We start from the raw sequence: 15468 nt of genomic DNA on the forward strand, positions 1-15468 counted from the left end.
TGTACAGCAGCTTATGTCACTGTTGGTGGATGATGTGTGACCAGCAGTGCATGACTCCTGACCTATAGTCTCAGTATTGGCACACTGTATATCTGGTCAATCCCTGATTCATTTTAATCACTGGCCCTGTGCTCACTTATTGATCTCCTCTGCCCAACAACGAGCCAATTAGTTTTACCAAAGAACGATCAGTGTCCTGTCAGATCATGTCTGCGTCTGCCTTTTGTGCCCCTGGAAACGAATCATTCATCCGTTTTCTCTCTTGGAAAAGCAGCTTTGGGGGTGGCATGCTTGGCTACTGCTGCAACTATTGATTAACGCTGTGTGTGTTGTGGTGATGAGTTGTGTTACACCAGCAATCCTATGGCTATATGACCCCTGGCCCTCCTACGCTTTGACCCTCCTCAGTGCACAACAGCAGGGATGTGAAAACACAATGCCAGTGGAATGAAACATCTTCAGTGTGTCATGGCAGGAAGCTGAGCTGAACGTTCTCATGGAGTGTGAGTTATATCATGTCTGCGTGTTGGCATGAAAACAAAGCCTTTATTTGTAGTAGACTTACTTTTAGACCATGAAAATCTTAGTAATTAATTAACTTAGAATTAGTTAGAATTAATCGTGCCGATTATTTGTTTATAAAATGTCAATGCTTGTTTTGTCTGATCAACATATTAAAACCTAAAGATTTTCAATTAACCACAATATAAAACAGGAAAAACTCTGGATCCAGTGCTAAAGGCCATGAATTATTATTTGATTTGCAAATTTTTGTCAGTTAATTAGTTGTCTTTTTGATTGACTAATTGAATAATTGGCTGATTGTTTCACTATTATACTAGCACTGTAATTATCTGAGCAGCTGATGTACACTTAGGTACCCGTTTTTATTAGGTTTAGTACCTGTATGGTTAAATGTTTCTGCATTTTTATTTAGAGCAGTCAGTCAGTCAACAGTCAAACCAATTTGTCGATTAAAAGAAGAGAACAAAGTTAACTTTTAATTTCGACTGACGATTCCTTAAGCTAAATGTGAAAAACCCATTGGTTGCAGCTTTTCAAATGACATCAGTTACTGTTTTAAATCCCTAAATAGGCTACTTTGGGGTTTCACAATACAGGCCTATTTGAAGACATCACTTTTGCGGCTGGAAAATAGCTTTTTTTTTTTTTTTTTTTTTTGTGACATTTCATAAATTAACAGTTACAAAATTGTGATTCATTTTTAGTGGAAGTAGTCATTACTTTTGGTGCCACTTGCAGTAAATAAATCTCTTAGCATCTTTTAGCATCAGGTCATAGCTGATTAATGCTGCCATTTCACATTTTCTGTGCCTACACTCATGCAGTTTGAGCGTAGCATCTGCCTGTTTTCTGTTTCCCCCGACGTTTATTTGATGATGGTCGTAAAGTCCTGCTTCCCTCGCAGCTCCCATCATCTCATTTGATCTTTTTTTTTTTTTTTTTTGCAGAGGTGGTGGCGGCATCCCGTCTGCAATGTCCTTCAAAAGAAAAGAAAGGGACATGAAGTTCCAACATTTACCAAAAACCCATGTTTTGTGCAAACACTTTTTCCCATTGCTTTTGTTCTTTCGCTTTTAAAGCCACCGGAGGAGCGAGACGGGCTGGTAATATAAAAGATGGAGTACGTTTCAAATAAAACTTGAGACATTTGCTGGTATTCATTCTGCAAGGCAGAACGTTCTGTCGGGACGCAGACTGGCAGTGGCTATTTTTATTCTTTCAGCACTTTCTGAAGAAAATGATTACCTTTGTGAACATATTTCCACCAGAAGATTCATCTGTACTGTTCCCTTTAATCATATTTTGTGCTTGTTTTTCACATTCTGTGAGATTACTTCTGCATACATGGTTAGTATTTGTATTTGTAAATGGATAAGAGCCCTGTGTGAAATGCTGCATTTGATGCCATACTCTGGATAAAGGAAAAAACAACAAAAGAAAACAACAAAGACGACCCTGATGCAGATTTTTTTTTCTCTTCTGATCTCCAGATGTTTTCCAGTACATATTGCTTTAATATGTGGCACAGCATAATTGCCAAATCACAAATTAAACTGGCACAGTAGCTTCAAAATAATTTAATTACACATAATTCACCTGTAATCAAATCTCTGCTCCCTGACATGTAAGCGCTGTTTATGAGAACTTGAAGTGCATTGAACATTTATTCAAACAAAGGGTCTTTCATGGAAACCGGGTTTGTTTTTAGTGTGAGAAATGGCTGGATCTGTGTATTCTTCGAGGTGTCTGTAATGAGCTTTTTAGGGTGAAAGGATTTTCAGCTGTAGGCCTTGTCAGAGGTAATCGGATTCATGTTGTCTGTTTCTCACGGGCTTATCTGAGCCCACCCCTGCAGAGCGAGGAGTCTCTTGTGGTATTGATAATAGAGATGACATCGAGTGACTGAGGAATCCAGAGAGGAGGAAAATCAAATTCTGATGTCTGTCCATCTTACGGCAGGTTACATGGAGGGCACCAACTTTCTTTGTAATTGTGACAATTGAATTCAGTGAACATGTCATTGTGAGAATGATCCAAGTATACGTGTATACTTCAAGCTGGATGCATTGTTCATATGTGCATGCATCATGGTATCTCTTTGCTGATAAGACATTTCTTGTGGTTTTCAAGAGAAATCGGGGCCGCTTGCCAAAGTACTGAAAGCAGCTTTGTCACAAGGAAACTCAGCTGATGTGACTGTTGTATGTGCTCTATTGTCAAATTTGAGAAATGCCAGTGCAGATGAAAAGGGCAAAGAATCAAGAAGTGCACTGTGTGTATGTCGTGATCCAAGTTTGTTTGCACAACACAGGATGATGACACCGTCAGTTCAGTTGCATATGGAGATATGATCATCCATAAACAGCGTAGCTCCTCCCTCCACCGAGAGCACTAGCTGGGGAAGCATCACAGGATGATTATGGTTAATAAAGTTTATATGTAAATTAGCATTTAATTTAATTTTAAAGCTGGCTCTTAAAGGATACACTGCTGTAGGAAACCTGTATTCTCCAGTTGATGTTTACAACCAATGAAAATGAAAATGAAACGTGCAGCTTTTCTTCATCCTGCTAATTTCCTGTCTTGCTCTGTTGTGTGTGTGTGTTTGTGTGTGTGTGTGTGTGTGTGTGTGTGTGTGTGTGTGTGTGTGTGTGTGTGTGTGTTTTCTTTTCTTTTTTTTTTTGCTGTGTCAAAGATAGTTTCCTCCTTCTCTGTAAACCACGTCCAGATCACTTTTTTCCAGTAGCAGTTGGGGAAGAAGTACATACCATCAATTTCAAAAACACTTTCTTCTTTAAGATGTGTTCTTATCTGTTAAACTTGCTTTTCATCTACTGAAATCATTCAATCTTTCATTTAGGCGAGGAGACGCTGCAGGGGAAATGTCAGTCTTATTGTTTATATGTGATAATTGCATGCTTGTCCTTAATCCTGTCTTGATCAATAAGCTATCATTCCCTTTGCTTTGAGCTACCAGTTTAATTACGTCTGGGTCTGGAGGTGTGTTGCTGTCCTGTCAGTCCAGTGACCGGTACCGTCTGCCCTCTGTTTATGTTGCAGATGATGAAGTTTGCCTGGGACAACTACAAGCGCTACGCCTGGGGCAAGAATGAGCTGCGGCCTTTGACGAGAAACGGGCATATTGGAAACATGTTCGGTGAGTGTCAGCATTTTGCTTAAGGCTCACAACGCCAGCAAGGTCATCCAGCATTTTCTGTAAGACCTGTTGACCTTTTTTTCTAGAGGGTTTCATGCACAGCACTGCACTAAGACAGACTAAAAACAGAACAGGGAGCTTGCAGGGAGATAGTTTTTGTTTTCATAGTGTAAAGTGGAAAAACAAGCTGCTGATTTCATACAATTTTATATCGATTTCTCTCTACCATATACGCCGCCAGCCTCAAAACTATAATTTAACAATAAGAATTTTATATATAACAACTGAATTCCTTTATTATAGGTAGACATCTGAACTAAATGGGATCAACAATTTCTTAATTTGACAGGAATGGACTACTGCATCTTTTTTTTTAACAAACTGACAGGTTCACAAACATTGCAAGACTTTTACTAAAAAACAGGGACGAGGAAAAACTGAAAAACAAGGTTTAGTTGAGTTGCGGTTTATGAATATTTGAAACACAAAGTCTAGAGTGAGACTGAGGAGCAAACTGACATTAAAGAAACTTCTTCCCTCAAGGTGAATGGAAGGATGTTGGTTTCTTCGTTGCTTTGAATGCTGGGAAACATGCAGGATTTTTCCATAATTAGACATTTGAGATGGTTGTGCATAAAGTTGATGTTTCCACCCAGAGAAGAGCAATAGCGAAGCAGTGTGGTGGACAGGAATGTGGGTAGCTGCATATTGTGTCCTACTTGCAGCCAGTATAATTTATATTTTCTCTAAATTATTAACTATCTGTGTGTTACCCTTTGTGCCGTTTTTTAAATTGGAGCTTGTTTAGCCCCATTTGGCTCTGTTGGCTTTTGGCACATAACTGTTTTGATATCAAATAAAAGTTTAAACATTTAAATCGTTTAATCATTTAAGAAGCAAAAAGGGCATAAAAATATATCATTGGCTCTTGCTTCTCAAATTTCAGCTTGTTATTTATTTTTTGGCTAAACTGTATAGCTTCAGTTTTTGAACTGTGGCTCAGACAAAAAACAACAAAAGAAAACAAACAAACAAAATAAAAAACATTAGGAGCTGTCACCCTGAGGTATGGGAAAGTGTGATGGGCATTTTTATCTCTATTAACTGATGTTTTACAGATCCAGTGGTTGATTTATTAATTAAAAAAAAAAAAAAAAAGCTGATAGTCAAAATAATTGTTAGTTGCAGTTACTACAGCCTTGTTTTTGTTATTGTTTTTTGGGTAAGTGGGTTGTCGTTTGAGAAACTAGTACTTTCATCACTCAAGCCTGTTAACAATTTCATTCGCAGTTGAAAGGAAGCAAACACCAACAATTAGAAGCTGAAACAAACTGTTTTGGTTGTTGCTCCTTTTTTTTTTTTTTTTTTTTTTTTACAGCCCCACTGAAAACAAACCATACTGAGATTTTAAAAATTCTTCCATTCTTTACGTGCTTTGAGCTCGTCGTGTGATAGGTAACAGGTAGCACCTGTTTGCGCCTCAGTGAGCTTTTGTCACCGTATCTTTCTTACCTCTCACTCAGCATGGGAAACCTCACAACCTTCCAGGGGTGACACAGTTTCCAACAGCCTCTAATTGGAGCCAGATCCGTAGGGGTCCTCAGGTCTTCTGCAGTGGAGCATATCAGTCACTTCACACTGCTGAGCCAGAGGGAAAACCCACAATAAAGCCCTTCATAAAAGACGGATCAGCTCTTAATAAGCCTTGGATGGTACCGTCTGACTCGGTACCGTCTTCCATACCTGAGGTCCGCCACATCTGTAGGGATTCGGGATTACTAAGGCGATGATGCAAGCTCTGTTGAGATAGTTTGTGTTCTCTTTGCTGATGCCATTCCCCCGAGGTTGCCGAGTTCATAGTAAAGAGGAGTCCTTTAGAAGCAGCGTGCTGAAATCATGTGATAGGTGTTATATTTCAAGGCGACCAAGCCAGGATTATTTAGAGATCTGTCGTTTTTTTTTTTTACCTCAGGTAATGTCTCAAGATGAGTTGTCAAGTCATTTTCTACTTACACCACTTGTGATGTAAGGCATCCTTAGGAGGGAATAACAGTCAAGGACACTGGCGGCTAATGGACTGTACTGTTGTCAATATTAAACTTGGGGGATGATGGAGATGGTGATAGAGTCAGTTGCAGTGATTTGTTTGTGTTAAAGCTGCATTACCCGTCTGCTGGAGGGCAGAAAGTAGACTCCAAAACAGACTTGTAATGAGCCTCGATATTGACTCATCAAATTGTTGTTATATTATAATATTAGCCGACAATCACTGTATATTACTTACTGATCCAGCACAAAGAGCTTGTGTTTTTAGCTGTGGTGTGGTCCACTTCAGCTGGATTTATCTATGACCGAGAAGTTAATGGCTGTTGTGCCATAGATACCTACGGTGAAGGTTCTGATTTATAGCGCAGTGTCAGATTTCAGTTGTTGATATCACCATAGTAACACCTGACAGAGGCATTGTACATGATCAGGCCGTGTCACGCTTTAATTATGTTCCTCACAGTAATTGTGTTTACATTCTTTCATTAAAATTGTGATGTAGAGTGATGATAGGAAGATTTTCCTTGCCTTGTTACTCAAGGGGAGACTGTTGCTGTGCAGAAGGGTCGGCAGTGGAGATGAGCTTTTCCTCGGCTCGCTTTATGTTGATTCACTTTCAACAATCTCCAATGGCATCGCTGACTTGAAGGAGAAAACATAAGTAGCCCAAGCTGACCAATCACTGTTCTTGTGGACTTCATTTTGTATCTCCACAGAAATCAGAGCCCTGATGTGCAGTTTGATTTTGCACAGATACATTTTCTAGCTACATCAAACTTTGCTTTCTCTACCAGCCACTCATTTATTTGCATATGAAATATACAGCGCATATATAGGTTCCTTGTGTGAAATTATTTGAACCAATGTAAATTAAAGGTCCCTTATTTTACACTTGTCTGGTGTTAATATGGATAAGAAGATCTGTATGTGGTTTTGAATATCAAAAACAATCTCAGTGTAGTTTTACATCTCCTGTCTCAGGCTTCTTCCTGGAGCTCTAACAACAACATGATAGTCAGCCAATCAGAAGAAAGGCTCTGAACCTCTCTTGGTTCAAATGCGATTCAATTGCGATCAAATGAACGTAGAGCAGATTTCAAGTACACACTAAGAGAAACCGAATCCTGCAAGGTTGGCCGTTGGGTCCAGGTGGGTCATGCTGGGGGCATAGCTCAGGGTGGTGACTGTTTTATTGTGACATCACAAAGTTACAGAACACTTGACTGCTTGGTTTAAGACACGGTTTTTGAATATAACTTTGAATAATAATTTGTCCATGGATTGCACACTTTGATACTTTGACAGTATGCTTTCTATCAAAAAAGACATGGAAATCTCACTTTCTACAATATGGGACTTTTAAAAATATTACTTGGTCATGTGGCAAAGCCTTCCAACCCATTATCCCAGAAAAGAGGTTGATTTGGTTTCTTTTGAATGCTGCTTGGCCTCAGAGAGACCTTATGCAGTATAGCTATTTTCTGTGTGCATGCATTTGAGTTATCAATTTGTAATAGAAAGTGATTTTCCCACAGCAGATGTCTCACATTGAGGCCACACTTTTCAAATAATTCTGCTGTCGGGGCCAAAGGTTTCTCATAATGGATAGTGCAGGCCTCAACTTCTGGCACCTAATTGCCATCTTTATCCGTGCGATGCAGCTATCCACTAAGCGGTGTACCTTAATGCAGATCTAACCGATATGCTAACAAAAAAAGCTGGGAAAGAAAATGTTATTTTTCTCTGGGAGCACGACAGAGAAATAGTTAATTCTTCCAAGTGTGGGGGAAGGGGAACGACTTCCTTCAACTCATTATGGTTAATCCCATAAGCAAATATATTTCAATTCTGTGTAAATCAGGCATCATTTTCCTGCTCTCAGCTAGCCTTGTTTGCTACACAGTGCATTATCTAAAAGTAGTGAGAGAGAGAGAGAGAGAGAGAGGGAGGGAGAGGGAGTCGGGGAGAGGAAGAGAGAAAGGGCATCATGCTCGCGAGTAAATGTCACATTGTGAAGAGTGGTGCGGGAAGCCAGGTATGAAATTGGATGCTGTGTTCTTTAATTTAATCCCCAGAGTAAACAGAGATGTGGCAAGATTGGATCTACAGCTAGTGTTGTCGTCAGAAGCTTGTCAATATGCTGAGAGTCACCAGAACATCCCTGCTGTACTATACACTCAAAAAATAAAAAATTAAAAAAGGAAAAAAAAAGTACAAGCCAAACTGCAGAAAGGCAGAGTGAGCCGTTTTCCTCCTCACACAGCTTCTCTGGCACACTTTCACTTTACTATAATCTTCCTTTGAGTCTTTCTCTCAACCCCCCATTCCTTTTCTATTTTTACTGTAATCCCTCTCCTCCTTCCTTTGTCATGACCCTCAAGGCTGAAAGCAGCTCTCTCTCTACTCTTTCCTCTAAACTGTAGTTGGTTCTTATACACTTTTCCCTCATATTTTCCCTTTGTCATTTAAAATACAGTATGTATTTAGAGCTTATTAAAAGTTTATTTTGCTTAGGGCAATTAGAAAGAGAAAAGTGGGCTATTTACACTATTCCTTGTGAGACTATGTTCTTACATTGAGAGCAATTCATGAGAAAGTTCAAATATGAGCATTCCTGTTATTTTCTCCTCGAGAAAAAAAAAACATTTTTGATTGGTAAGCATTATATAAGCATATTTATGAAATTGTTGTTAAAATATTGTTACAATAAACCTCAAAATATTTTTCACAGATCAATTACTGGGTTGCCGAAAGGTGAAATATAAATCATGTGTGACAAAAGCATTTCTCTGTCGGCTTTATCATATTTTCTATTTCCCTTTGATTTCATTACATTACCTCATGTCGAATATTAAATCTCCTGGAGCATTAGACATAAAGGAGAGCAAGGTGATGGGATCAAGGTCAGATTCTAGTTCAGTGCGACTGATGAAAACATTTGTACCATTTGTTTCATCTCCCTTTATAGATTCCTCATTAATATTAATAGAAAATATTATGGAAATACATGAACTCAATGCCACAGAGGAACAGTTGTCACTAGCCACAACATAATATGAATTCTCAGTACCTGAGTGTAAGCACTGCACTGATGTGAAAGAGGTTGAATGCTGTTATTTTGGGGAGTGAAATTGAAGCTCAGTTTTATTCATTAATGACATGTTGATCCCTGTGTAGGAGAAGTTAATCTTTTTTGTGAAGAATATACAAAAATGTGTGGTTTACATTGTTGGCAGTGAATGCTGATAATGCTGTAATGTTGAATTTGTTAACTTGCTGGGTTCATGCAGGGTTCTGTTTTCATTAATATGTTCATATTAAAGTTGAGAGGTGAAATCGACAGTGATCCAGATGGAGTTTGTCTCTGCGTAGTTCAGGATTTATTATTTTATTTTTACATGAGTAAATAACTTTAAGGATTAGCTTCAGTATTTGGTGCTGATGTTATCAGCAGTTTTCACCGTGACTGACATAAATCACTGGGGAAGGTCAATTGGATGATGATCTGCGGGATGTCTTGTGTGCTGCTGTTGACTCTTGGCAATGATAAATCTCTAGGCAGGGATGTGTGCTGGCATTAAAACTGCAATGGTTTGGTGTATCACTGCAAGTTCAAGGGTTTCAAGGGCTTGAGATTTCAGACAACAATGTCCACTAAGTGTTTGGTTTTAAATTATATTCCTTAAAACTGAAATAACTGTTTTTTTCTCTTTTTAATTTGTAGCCACTTGGGGGCAGCAGAAACAAGTTACCGTCACTCATCACCTACGACTCATCATCTTTTAACTTGATATTGCAAAGTAGTTAGCAAACAGTTCCTTATTGACACATCCAGTAGTTACAGAGCAGCATCGTCATTCTTTTGGACTCATGTTTCAAGTCACTTCATGAATTCAAATCCAATATTAATGATCTTGTAGCTCTGTTTTGGTCTCCACTATCTCCTGAGGGGAAATATCCAGCTCTTAAGCAGCTACAAGCTCCACTATGTTCAGCTGCTGGCCACCAGCTGTTTGGTGCTGTGCAGGTAGTGTACAGTGGATCTGCTGTGGCCGAGAATGACACTGTGAGTGCAATGAGAGTGAACCAAAACAGTAAATTTACCAGCTGGATATTGAAACAATGAGCTGAAAAACACTATAAAGCTCCAGGAGCATCAGATTCAAAGTGATAATTCTCTGTAGGTTCATCACTCCAGGCGTCCCCTCTCACATCGTCGTCTGATAAGTTATTATGAAAATATTGACTGTAGATGCTTAAAGAATAAAACTGTTGTGTTGGGAAGAAGATGATGGGTATAAATCTGGAGGATTTCAGTTTGACCAGTTCAGTAGCTTCACTTCTTAGATAGCTACAGCATTTACTGTGCAAGCTACTGCCTTGATAGCACTAGCACCTTGTTTTCTTACTGTTTTTGTTTTTCTTTCAACCTGTCATCTCCCTGCTTTGTCAAATTCCTCTTCAATCCTTTATTTTCTCTTTTTGTGTGCCTCTACTGAAACGTTTTCTGTCAGCAAGATCAAGACAGGTGGGCTTTTGCTTTCATGAATCAGTTCATATGGCAACAGATGATGGGCAGGGGGGTGTTGAAAGGTCAGATAGCTCTGAGCAAAGGAACATGTGATGGTCTTTGGAGCTTTTAAAGACTATTGAAAAAGACTTAACTCCCAGATGTATGAAGAGATTCATATGAACAGATTTAAGAGAGTGTGGGAAAGTGATGCAGAGTCATTTTGGGACACTTGTTAACTGTGTTAGACTGGCAAACCAAAGCCCTCAGTGCTGTGAATTATTTTCAATGTTTGGCTCCCAGAGCTCTCGTGACCTACTTTTATGGTGGAGAGCATTAACTAAAAGTGTCAGTTGTGATGGTTCTGTATTTCCATCTTATCACAGAGCAGGACCGAATGAAGCCCTGAGCCTTGAATTTAAATGATGTTAAACACAAACAGGGCATTATCCTGAAGAGGTGATATATGATACGTAAAAGTACTACACATTCACGATCCGCCAACAAACATTGATCCTGATTGTAACACCAAATACTCCAGTAAAGGAATATAAGCAAGGCCAAGCAAAGAAAATCCACTGTTTTTGGGTGTTTTCATCTGTTGGTTCTGAGTCTTTATTACACTTGTGAGATAATGCCATAATTGGTTGAGTTGGCTGCTTTTAATCTAATTGAATACTTAGCTTTCCTTTTTTGTTTTTGTGTGTTTACGTTGTTGTGTGTGTATTCTTCAGTAAATATTACCATTCACCGCTGTGTAACTGAAGGCAAATCAGGCCAGACAGATTGTTTATGTTATTAATCATTTATCGTCGGCGCCCTATAAGCGAGGCTGTTTTCTCTGATCTGAAAAGACAGAAGATTCAGGAGAAGGGTGATGTGAAGGAGGAGGGTGTGTGGCTCTTGGAAAGTCTCTAGGATGTGTAATTCTTCCCGTCCCTTTTGTTACCAGTCTGAGAAAAAACCTTGTGAATGGGTCCCTCAAGTCAACTCTGTCAACCCATTTCGAGTCCTCGAAACCTTAGATGTGTTTTCTATTCCCTTTTGGCTACAACAGAGATGTGGGAGGGAGATTAATTGGCCTCCTATGCTAACCTCCTGTAAAGTAGATGGTTAGACATGAAGCTTTCAAAAGGAGTGGCACAAAAACTCTCACAACTCCTCACAAACACTCACCAACCCTGTGATCAACATCCCTCCTTTGTTGTTTCACTATACCTAAAAAGATACGGTGAAAAGTTGACCAAGGTACATTTTCGTGAGGCTACCACGTTGGCTTTGCAACATGAGACAATAATGATTTTAGAGAGTGATTTCAGATTCATTGATGGTGCTGAAATTAGTGTTGTCTTTAACACAAACAAGTTTGGTTTCACAAATTAAAACATGATAGCTGCCAGATTATAGAAACACCTTTACAGGAATAGTAATAGTACCTCTTAAACTCAGTAATTAACATGCTGTGTTTTATCCTGCACCTGTCCAAGAAATAATCCACTACATAACCCCATAAAACCACATGTCATTTTTACACTTTGTTTGTTATGCAAATTAGACAATAACGTGTTAATTAGTTACAGGTGCTGGTAGGTGGATTTTGTTGCCTTTGGACAGAACCAGGCCAGAGCCTGTTAACATACCTGCTCTCAGCCTTCATGCTAAGCTAACAGTCTGCTGGTGCTGGCTTCATATTTACCATCTCTTTGTAACTCTTGTCAAGAAAATGCATGGCAAACAACTTCTTTAACAAGAATACAAAAATTAGTAGAAAGTTGGTGCAAACTTTTGTTGCAGGTTCCAAGCCAAGTGTACAGCCACAGTTTTGGTCAATCACTTGCTTTGTAGCATTATGATCCTGAGAAAAATAATTAGAAGTCAGTGTCATTCCTATATCTTCAGATGTAGTAAGAGTTCTCGGGCATCTCACAGCCAGTGTGCTACTCTCTTGCTTCTTTAGACACAACTATTTTCTCTAATTTCTTCCTAGAGCTCTCGTGTGCTGTATCACTTCCCCCAGTAGCTGGAGAAGCCAACCAGTCCCATGGCCTAAATGGAGGATTAAATAGACATTCATCCCTCCCTAAACGTCAGTACTCTCGTGCTTACATGTGGGTCACTAACTGTAGCGCGCGGCACATTAAATGTCAAGCCGAAACCATAGTCCAGCAGATGCTGGGGACAAGGCTTGTGATTGTAATTAAAAAAGAGAGAACATTACATTAGGTGTCACAGCTGCCCCTCCCTCACTCCAGAGATTTTTCATCAACAATAGATGTCCAATAGCTTCTAAGGGGATTGGCCACATGCTGCTATTCACAGTTACTATCCAGCTCTCTGACCCCCTACAACAAATCAAAGAGTGAAAACCTTTTTACACATAAAAAAAATAGTTTTCTATTTTTCTGCCTTTATTTTATGTTCACACAATCTGCTTGTTTTTTTTGTTCCATCCCCCGACTATGCCCTCATTTTTTCCTTTCCCATCCTCATCCCAAGAGGTGCAATTAAAGAGCATAAGGTCGCTGGTTTTTGCTGAGAGTTCTCCTGGAATGCAAAATGAGCCACCTCTGGCAATACAGGGTGAACCCCTCACCTTTTCTCTCATGGCATGCCCGGGGACCATTTAAAACCAGTGGCGTTTATTAGAAGATCCCAAGGGCTCTTCAGATGATGTTAAGCGCTGCCAGGTGCTGTTACATGATGGAGAACAGAGGAGGAGGGAGGAGAGGGTTTTGAAAACTTGATTTAGCTTGGATCGATGGTCCAAATGATGAAGCCCTGGGTATTTATTATTTAGTCGTCTCTGGCTGAAGGTGCAGTTGAAAGGCGAAATAGATTTTTTATAGAGCAATTGTTGGGTCCTCTGAGTATGTGGAGCCCCTCCAAAGTGTTGAGTGATTTTCACCAGTTTTCACTATCGTAGTTATCGTTATTATTATTGTGCATATTGGTTTTAGGACTGAAACTCAACCTTGAGCACCTCTCTCATTTGCCATCTCCTCCTCTTTATCTTTTCTGCAGAATCTTTTTATTAAAAACATTAAGCAGGAAAACGCTTCCACTAACAAATGCCTGCTCTCCTCGCCACCCACATATTAGGCAGAGTAGAGAGGTTTTTCCCTCCCTCGCAATTACCTCCCAGCGGGCCTTGTGCCTGGTCTTGAAGGGGGCGCTGTGAAGGTTAGAGAGAACAGGGGAGGGAGTGGCAACCTCCCTGATCATTTGAGTTAAACGAAGGGCTACGCAAATGGTGCCTATCACCTGCTGTCACATTAGTATCACACGCAGAGTGAAGGGTTGTCGCCATCCACCCACTCTCCATCTCTACCCCATCCATTTCCACATCCCATGGGCTCCATCATGGTGCGGTAGGAAATCATCTGTCTCCATAGCAACCAGCGTCAGGTGACAAATCAGGATCCGGTCCCTCCCCCGTCTGGAGAGCACATCCCAACCCTCCATTCAATAACGCCTATTTGTTCTGGAGCCAATAAGGCCACAGGCTGAAACTGCTGTCTGGACGTGTCACATATCATCATAATTGTTGGGGGTAAAGCGTTTTTATCATCCTTGAATTATACAGCTGCAGCGGGGATGGGAGATGATTAACACATACTGTGGTGTCATTAAGACCGTGTGTGAGCTAGACATACTTAAGAGTAATGAAGACCTGGTAAGAATTTAACAATATCATGTTTTTACATGAACATCAACAAATATTTTGTGATTAGATCTCATTATACAAAACAATAAAAAGTGTGACCCTGCAGTTTGATTTTTGCATGTTCAAGTCTATAACGATATATCTGTGATAACCCGATATCAGCTGATGATATTGGCCTGTTAGGGTATTAATCAGGCTCTGGTGCATGTCCTGGTTAGTGCAAGTGGAGTTTGCTTTTATAAATCTACTATGGTGTATAGTCAAATATGTAAGGCATATATATAAAGTCTTAACAAATGTATTAATCCAAAAGCATCCATGTACAGCATTTTATTTCAGTAACTCCCACAGACTACATATGTAGTTTTTATTTGTTACATTATTCTCACCATCCGTGTAAAGAAATAACAGTGTTGTTTTCAGTTCTTCACAAAAGAATAGAACTTTTATTTTCTGAGGCTCGGAGTGGGCCAATCCTGTGGAGATGGAGAGCCAGCGTTGCTACAAGTCGGAGATTCGCTGTCGACGTCCGATGGAAAACACACTGTATAGCCTGCAAACATCACTGATACAGAATGTTTTGTTAGCCAACACTATGTGGACTTGTTATCTACCATTAGTGACTTAAGCTGCTTGTTAACATTTGCGAAGACCCCATTACCACGTTAAGTTATTCCATTCACGACTGTTTATCCTGCCATTGTTGGCACTCATTCCCACAAGATGTTTCTTCTTGTTCATGTTATTTCTACAAGGGCAGAGTCATCGGCACTTGCTCCACACTAAATGCTATGTTCGTCCAGTGTTGTAGAAAGGAGGGTGTCCAGGTAGCATTAGTTTTCTTTCTTACCAAATGACCAGACTCCATGATTTCAGTCAAAACATAGAAAACTCGTTGAGTTGCTTTGCAGTGGGTAGCAATGATGGCACCCCCATATCACTGGAAGTGATATTATGAACTATTGTTAGTGCCCACCCACACAGATATTGCACCAATCTAATTAGCAGCACTGTAATTGTCAGTCAGAACCAGAAACATTCATGCCCAGTGGATGCAGAGGGTGTTATCACCAAAGAATAGGATATGCACTATATAAACATATGTTTTGGCAAAAATGAAATTCTCTTGAATCTATACGTCAAAGAGGGAAAGTACTACTGGAAACTGCAGCACTAGTGAATATTAGGAATAAGGATTTGGACGTATATGTTAGGATATACAGACCGAGAACAACAACAAAAAGCAGAATGTGATGACTACGTACTTGTGCTGTCGTCAACTTTTAGTCAGGATAAGTTGGTTCACTTAATGAACACAGTAAAACTTAGAGATGAGAATAAGAGAGGAAATATTTCACCCCAACAGCATGCTGGAGCATTCAAGGTGCAGGCAGATGAGGAACTTGACAGCAATCCTCTGATAATTCACTCTGGGGGCGAACTTGCTGTCAGAGCAGGTTGTGTCCCGCTGCAAGTAATGACGGTCCCGGCTGCAAAGCTACGCATCTGTCGGGACTGAAGCAACGACAACTACCTGGAGATCACAGCAAACTCGAACTGGGCTCA

General features: G+C 39.9%; 1 protein-coding gene across 4 annotated transcripts in view; it reads left to right on the top strand.

Annotated features, from left to right (window-relative positions):
• LOC130171589 (mannosyl-oligosaccharide 1,2-alpha-mannosidase IA) overlaps nt 1-15468 on the top strand; it is a 183880-nt gene that overhangs the window by 74555 nt on the left and 93857 nt on the right. For all 4 annotated transcript variants that reach the window (XM_056379644.1, XM_056379645.1, XM_056379646.1 and 1 more), the window contains one exon: nt 3586-3682. In XM_056379644.1, coding sequence (XP_056235619.1) covers nt 3586-3682 — 97 coding nt within the window. The remainder of the gene's footprint in view (nt 1-3585; nt 3683-15468) is intronic.

The sequence above is a fragment of the Seriola aureovittata genome, chromosome 7 (assembly GCF_021018895.1).
Source record: "Seriola aureovittata isolate HTS-2021-v1 ecotype China chromosome 7, ASM2101889v1, whole genome shotgun sequence".
NCBI lineage: Eukaryota > Metazoa > Chordata > Actinopteri > Carangiformes > Carangidae > Seriola > Seriola aureovittata.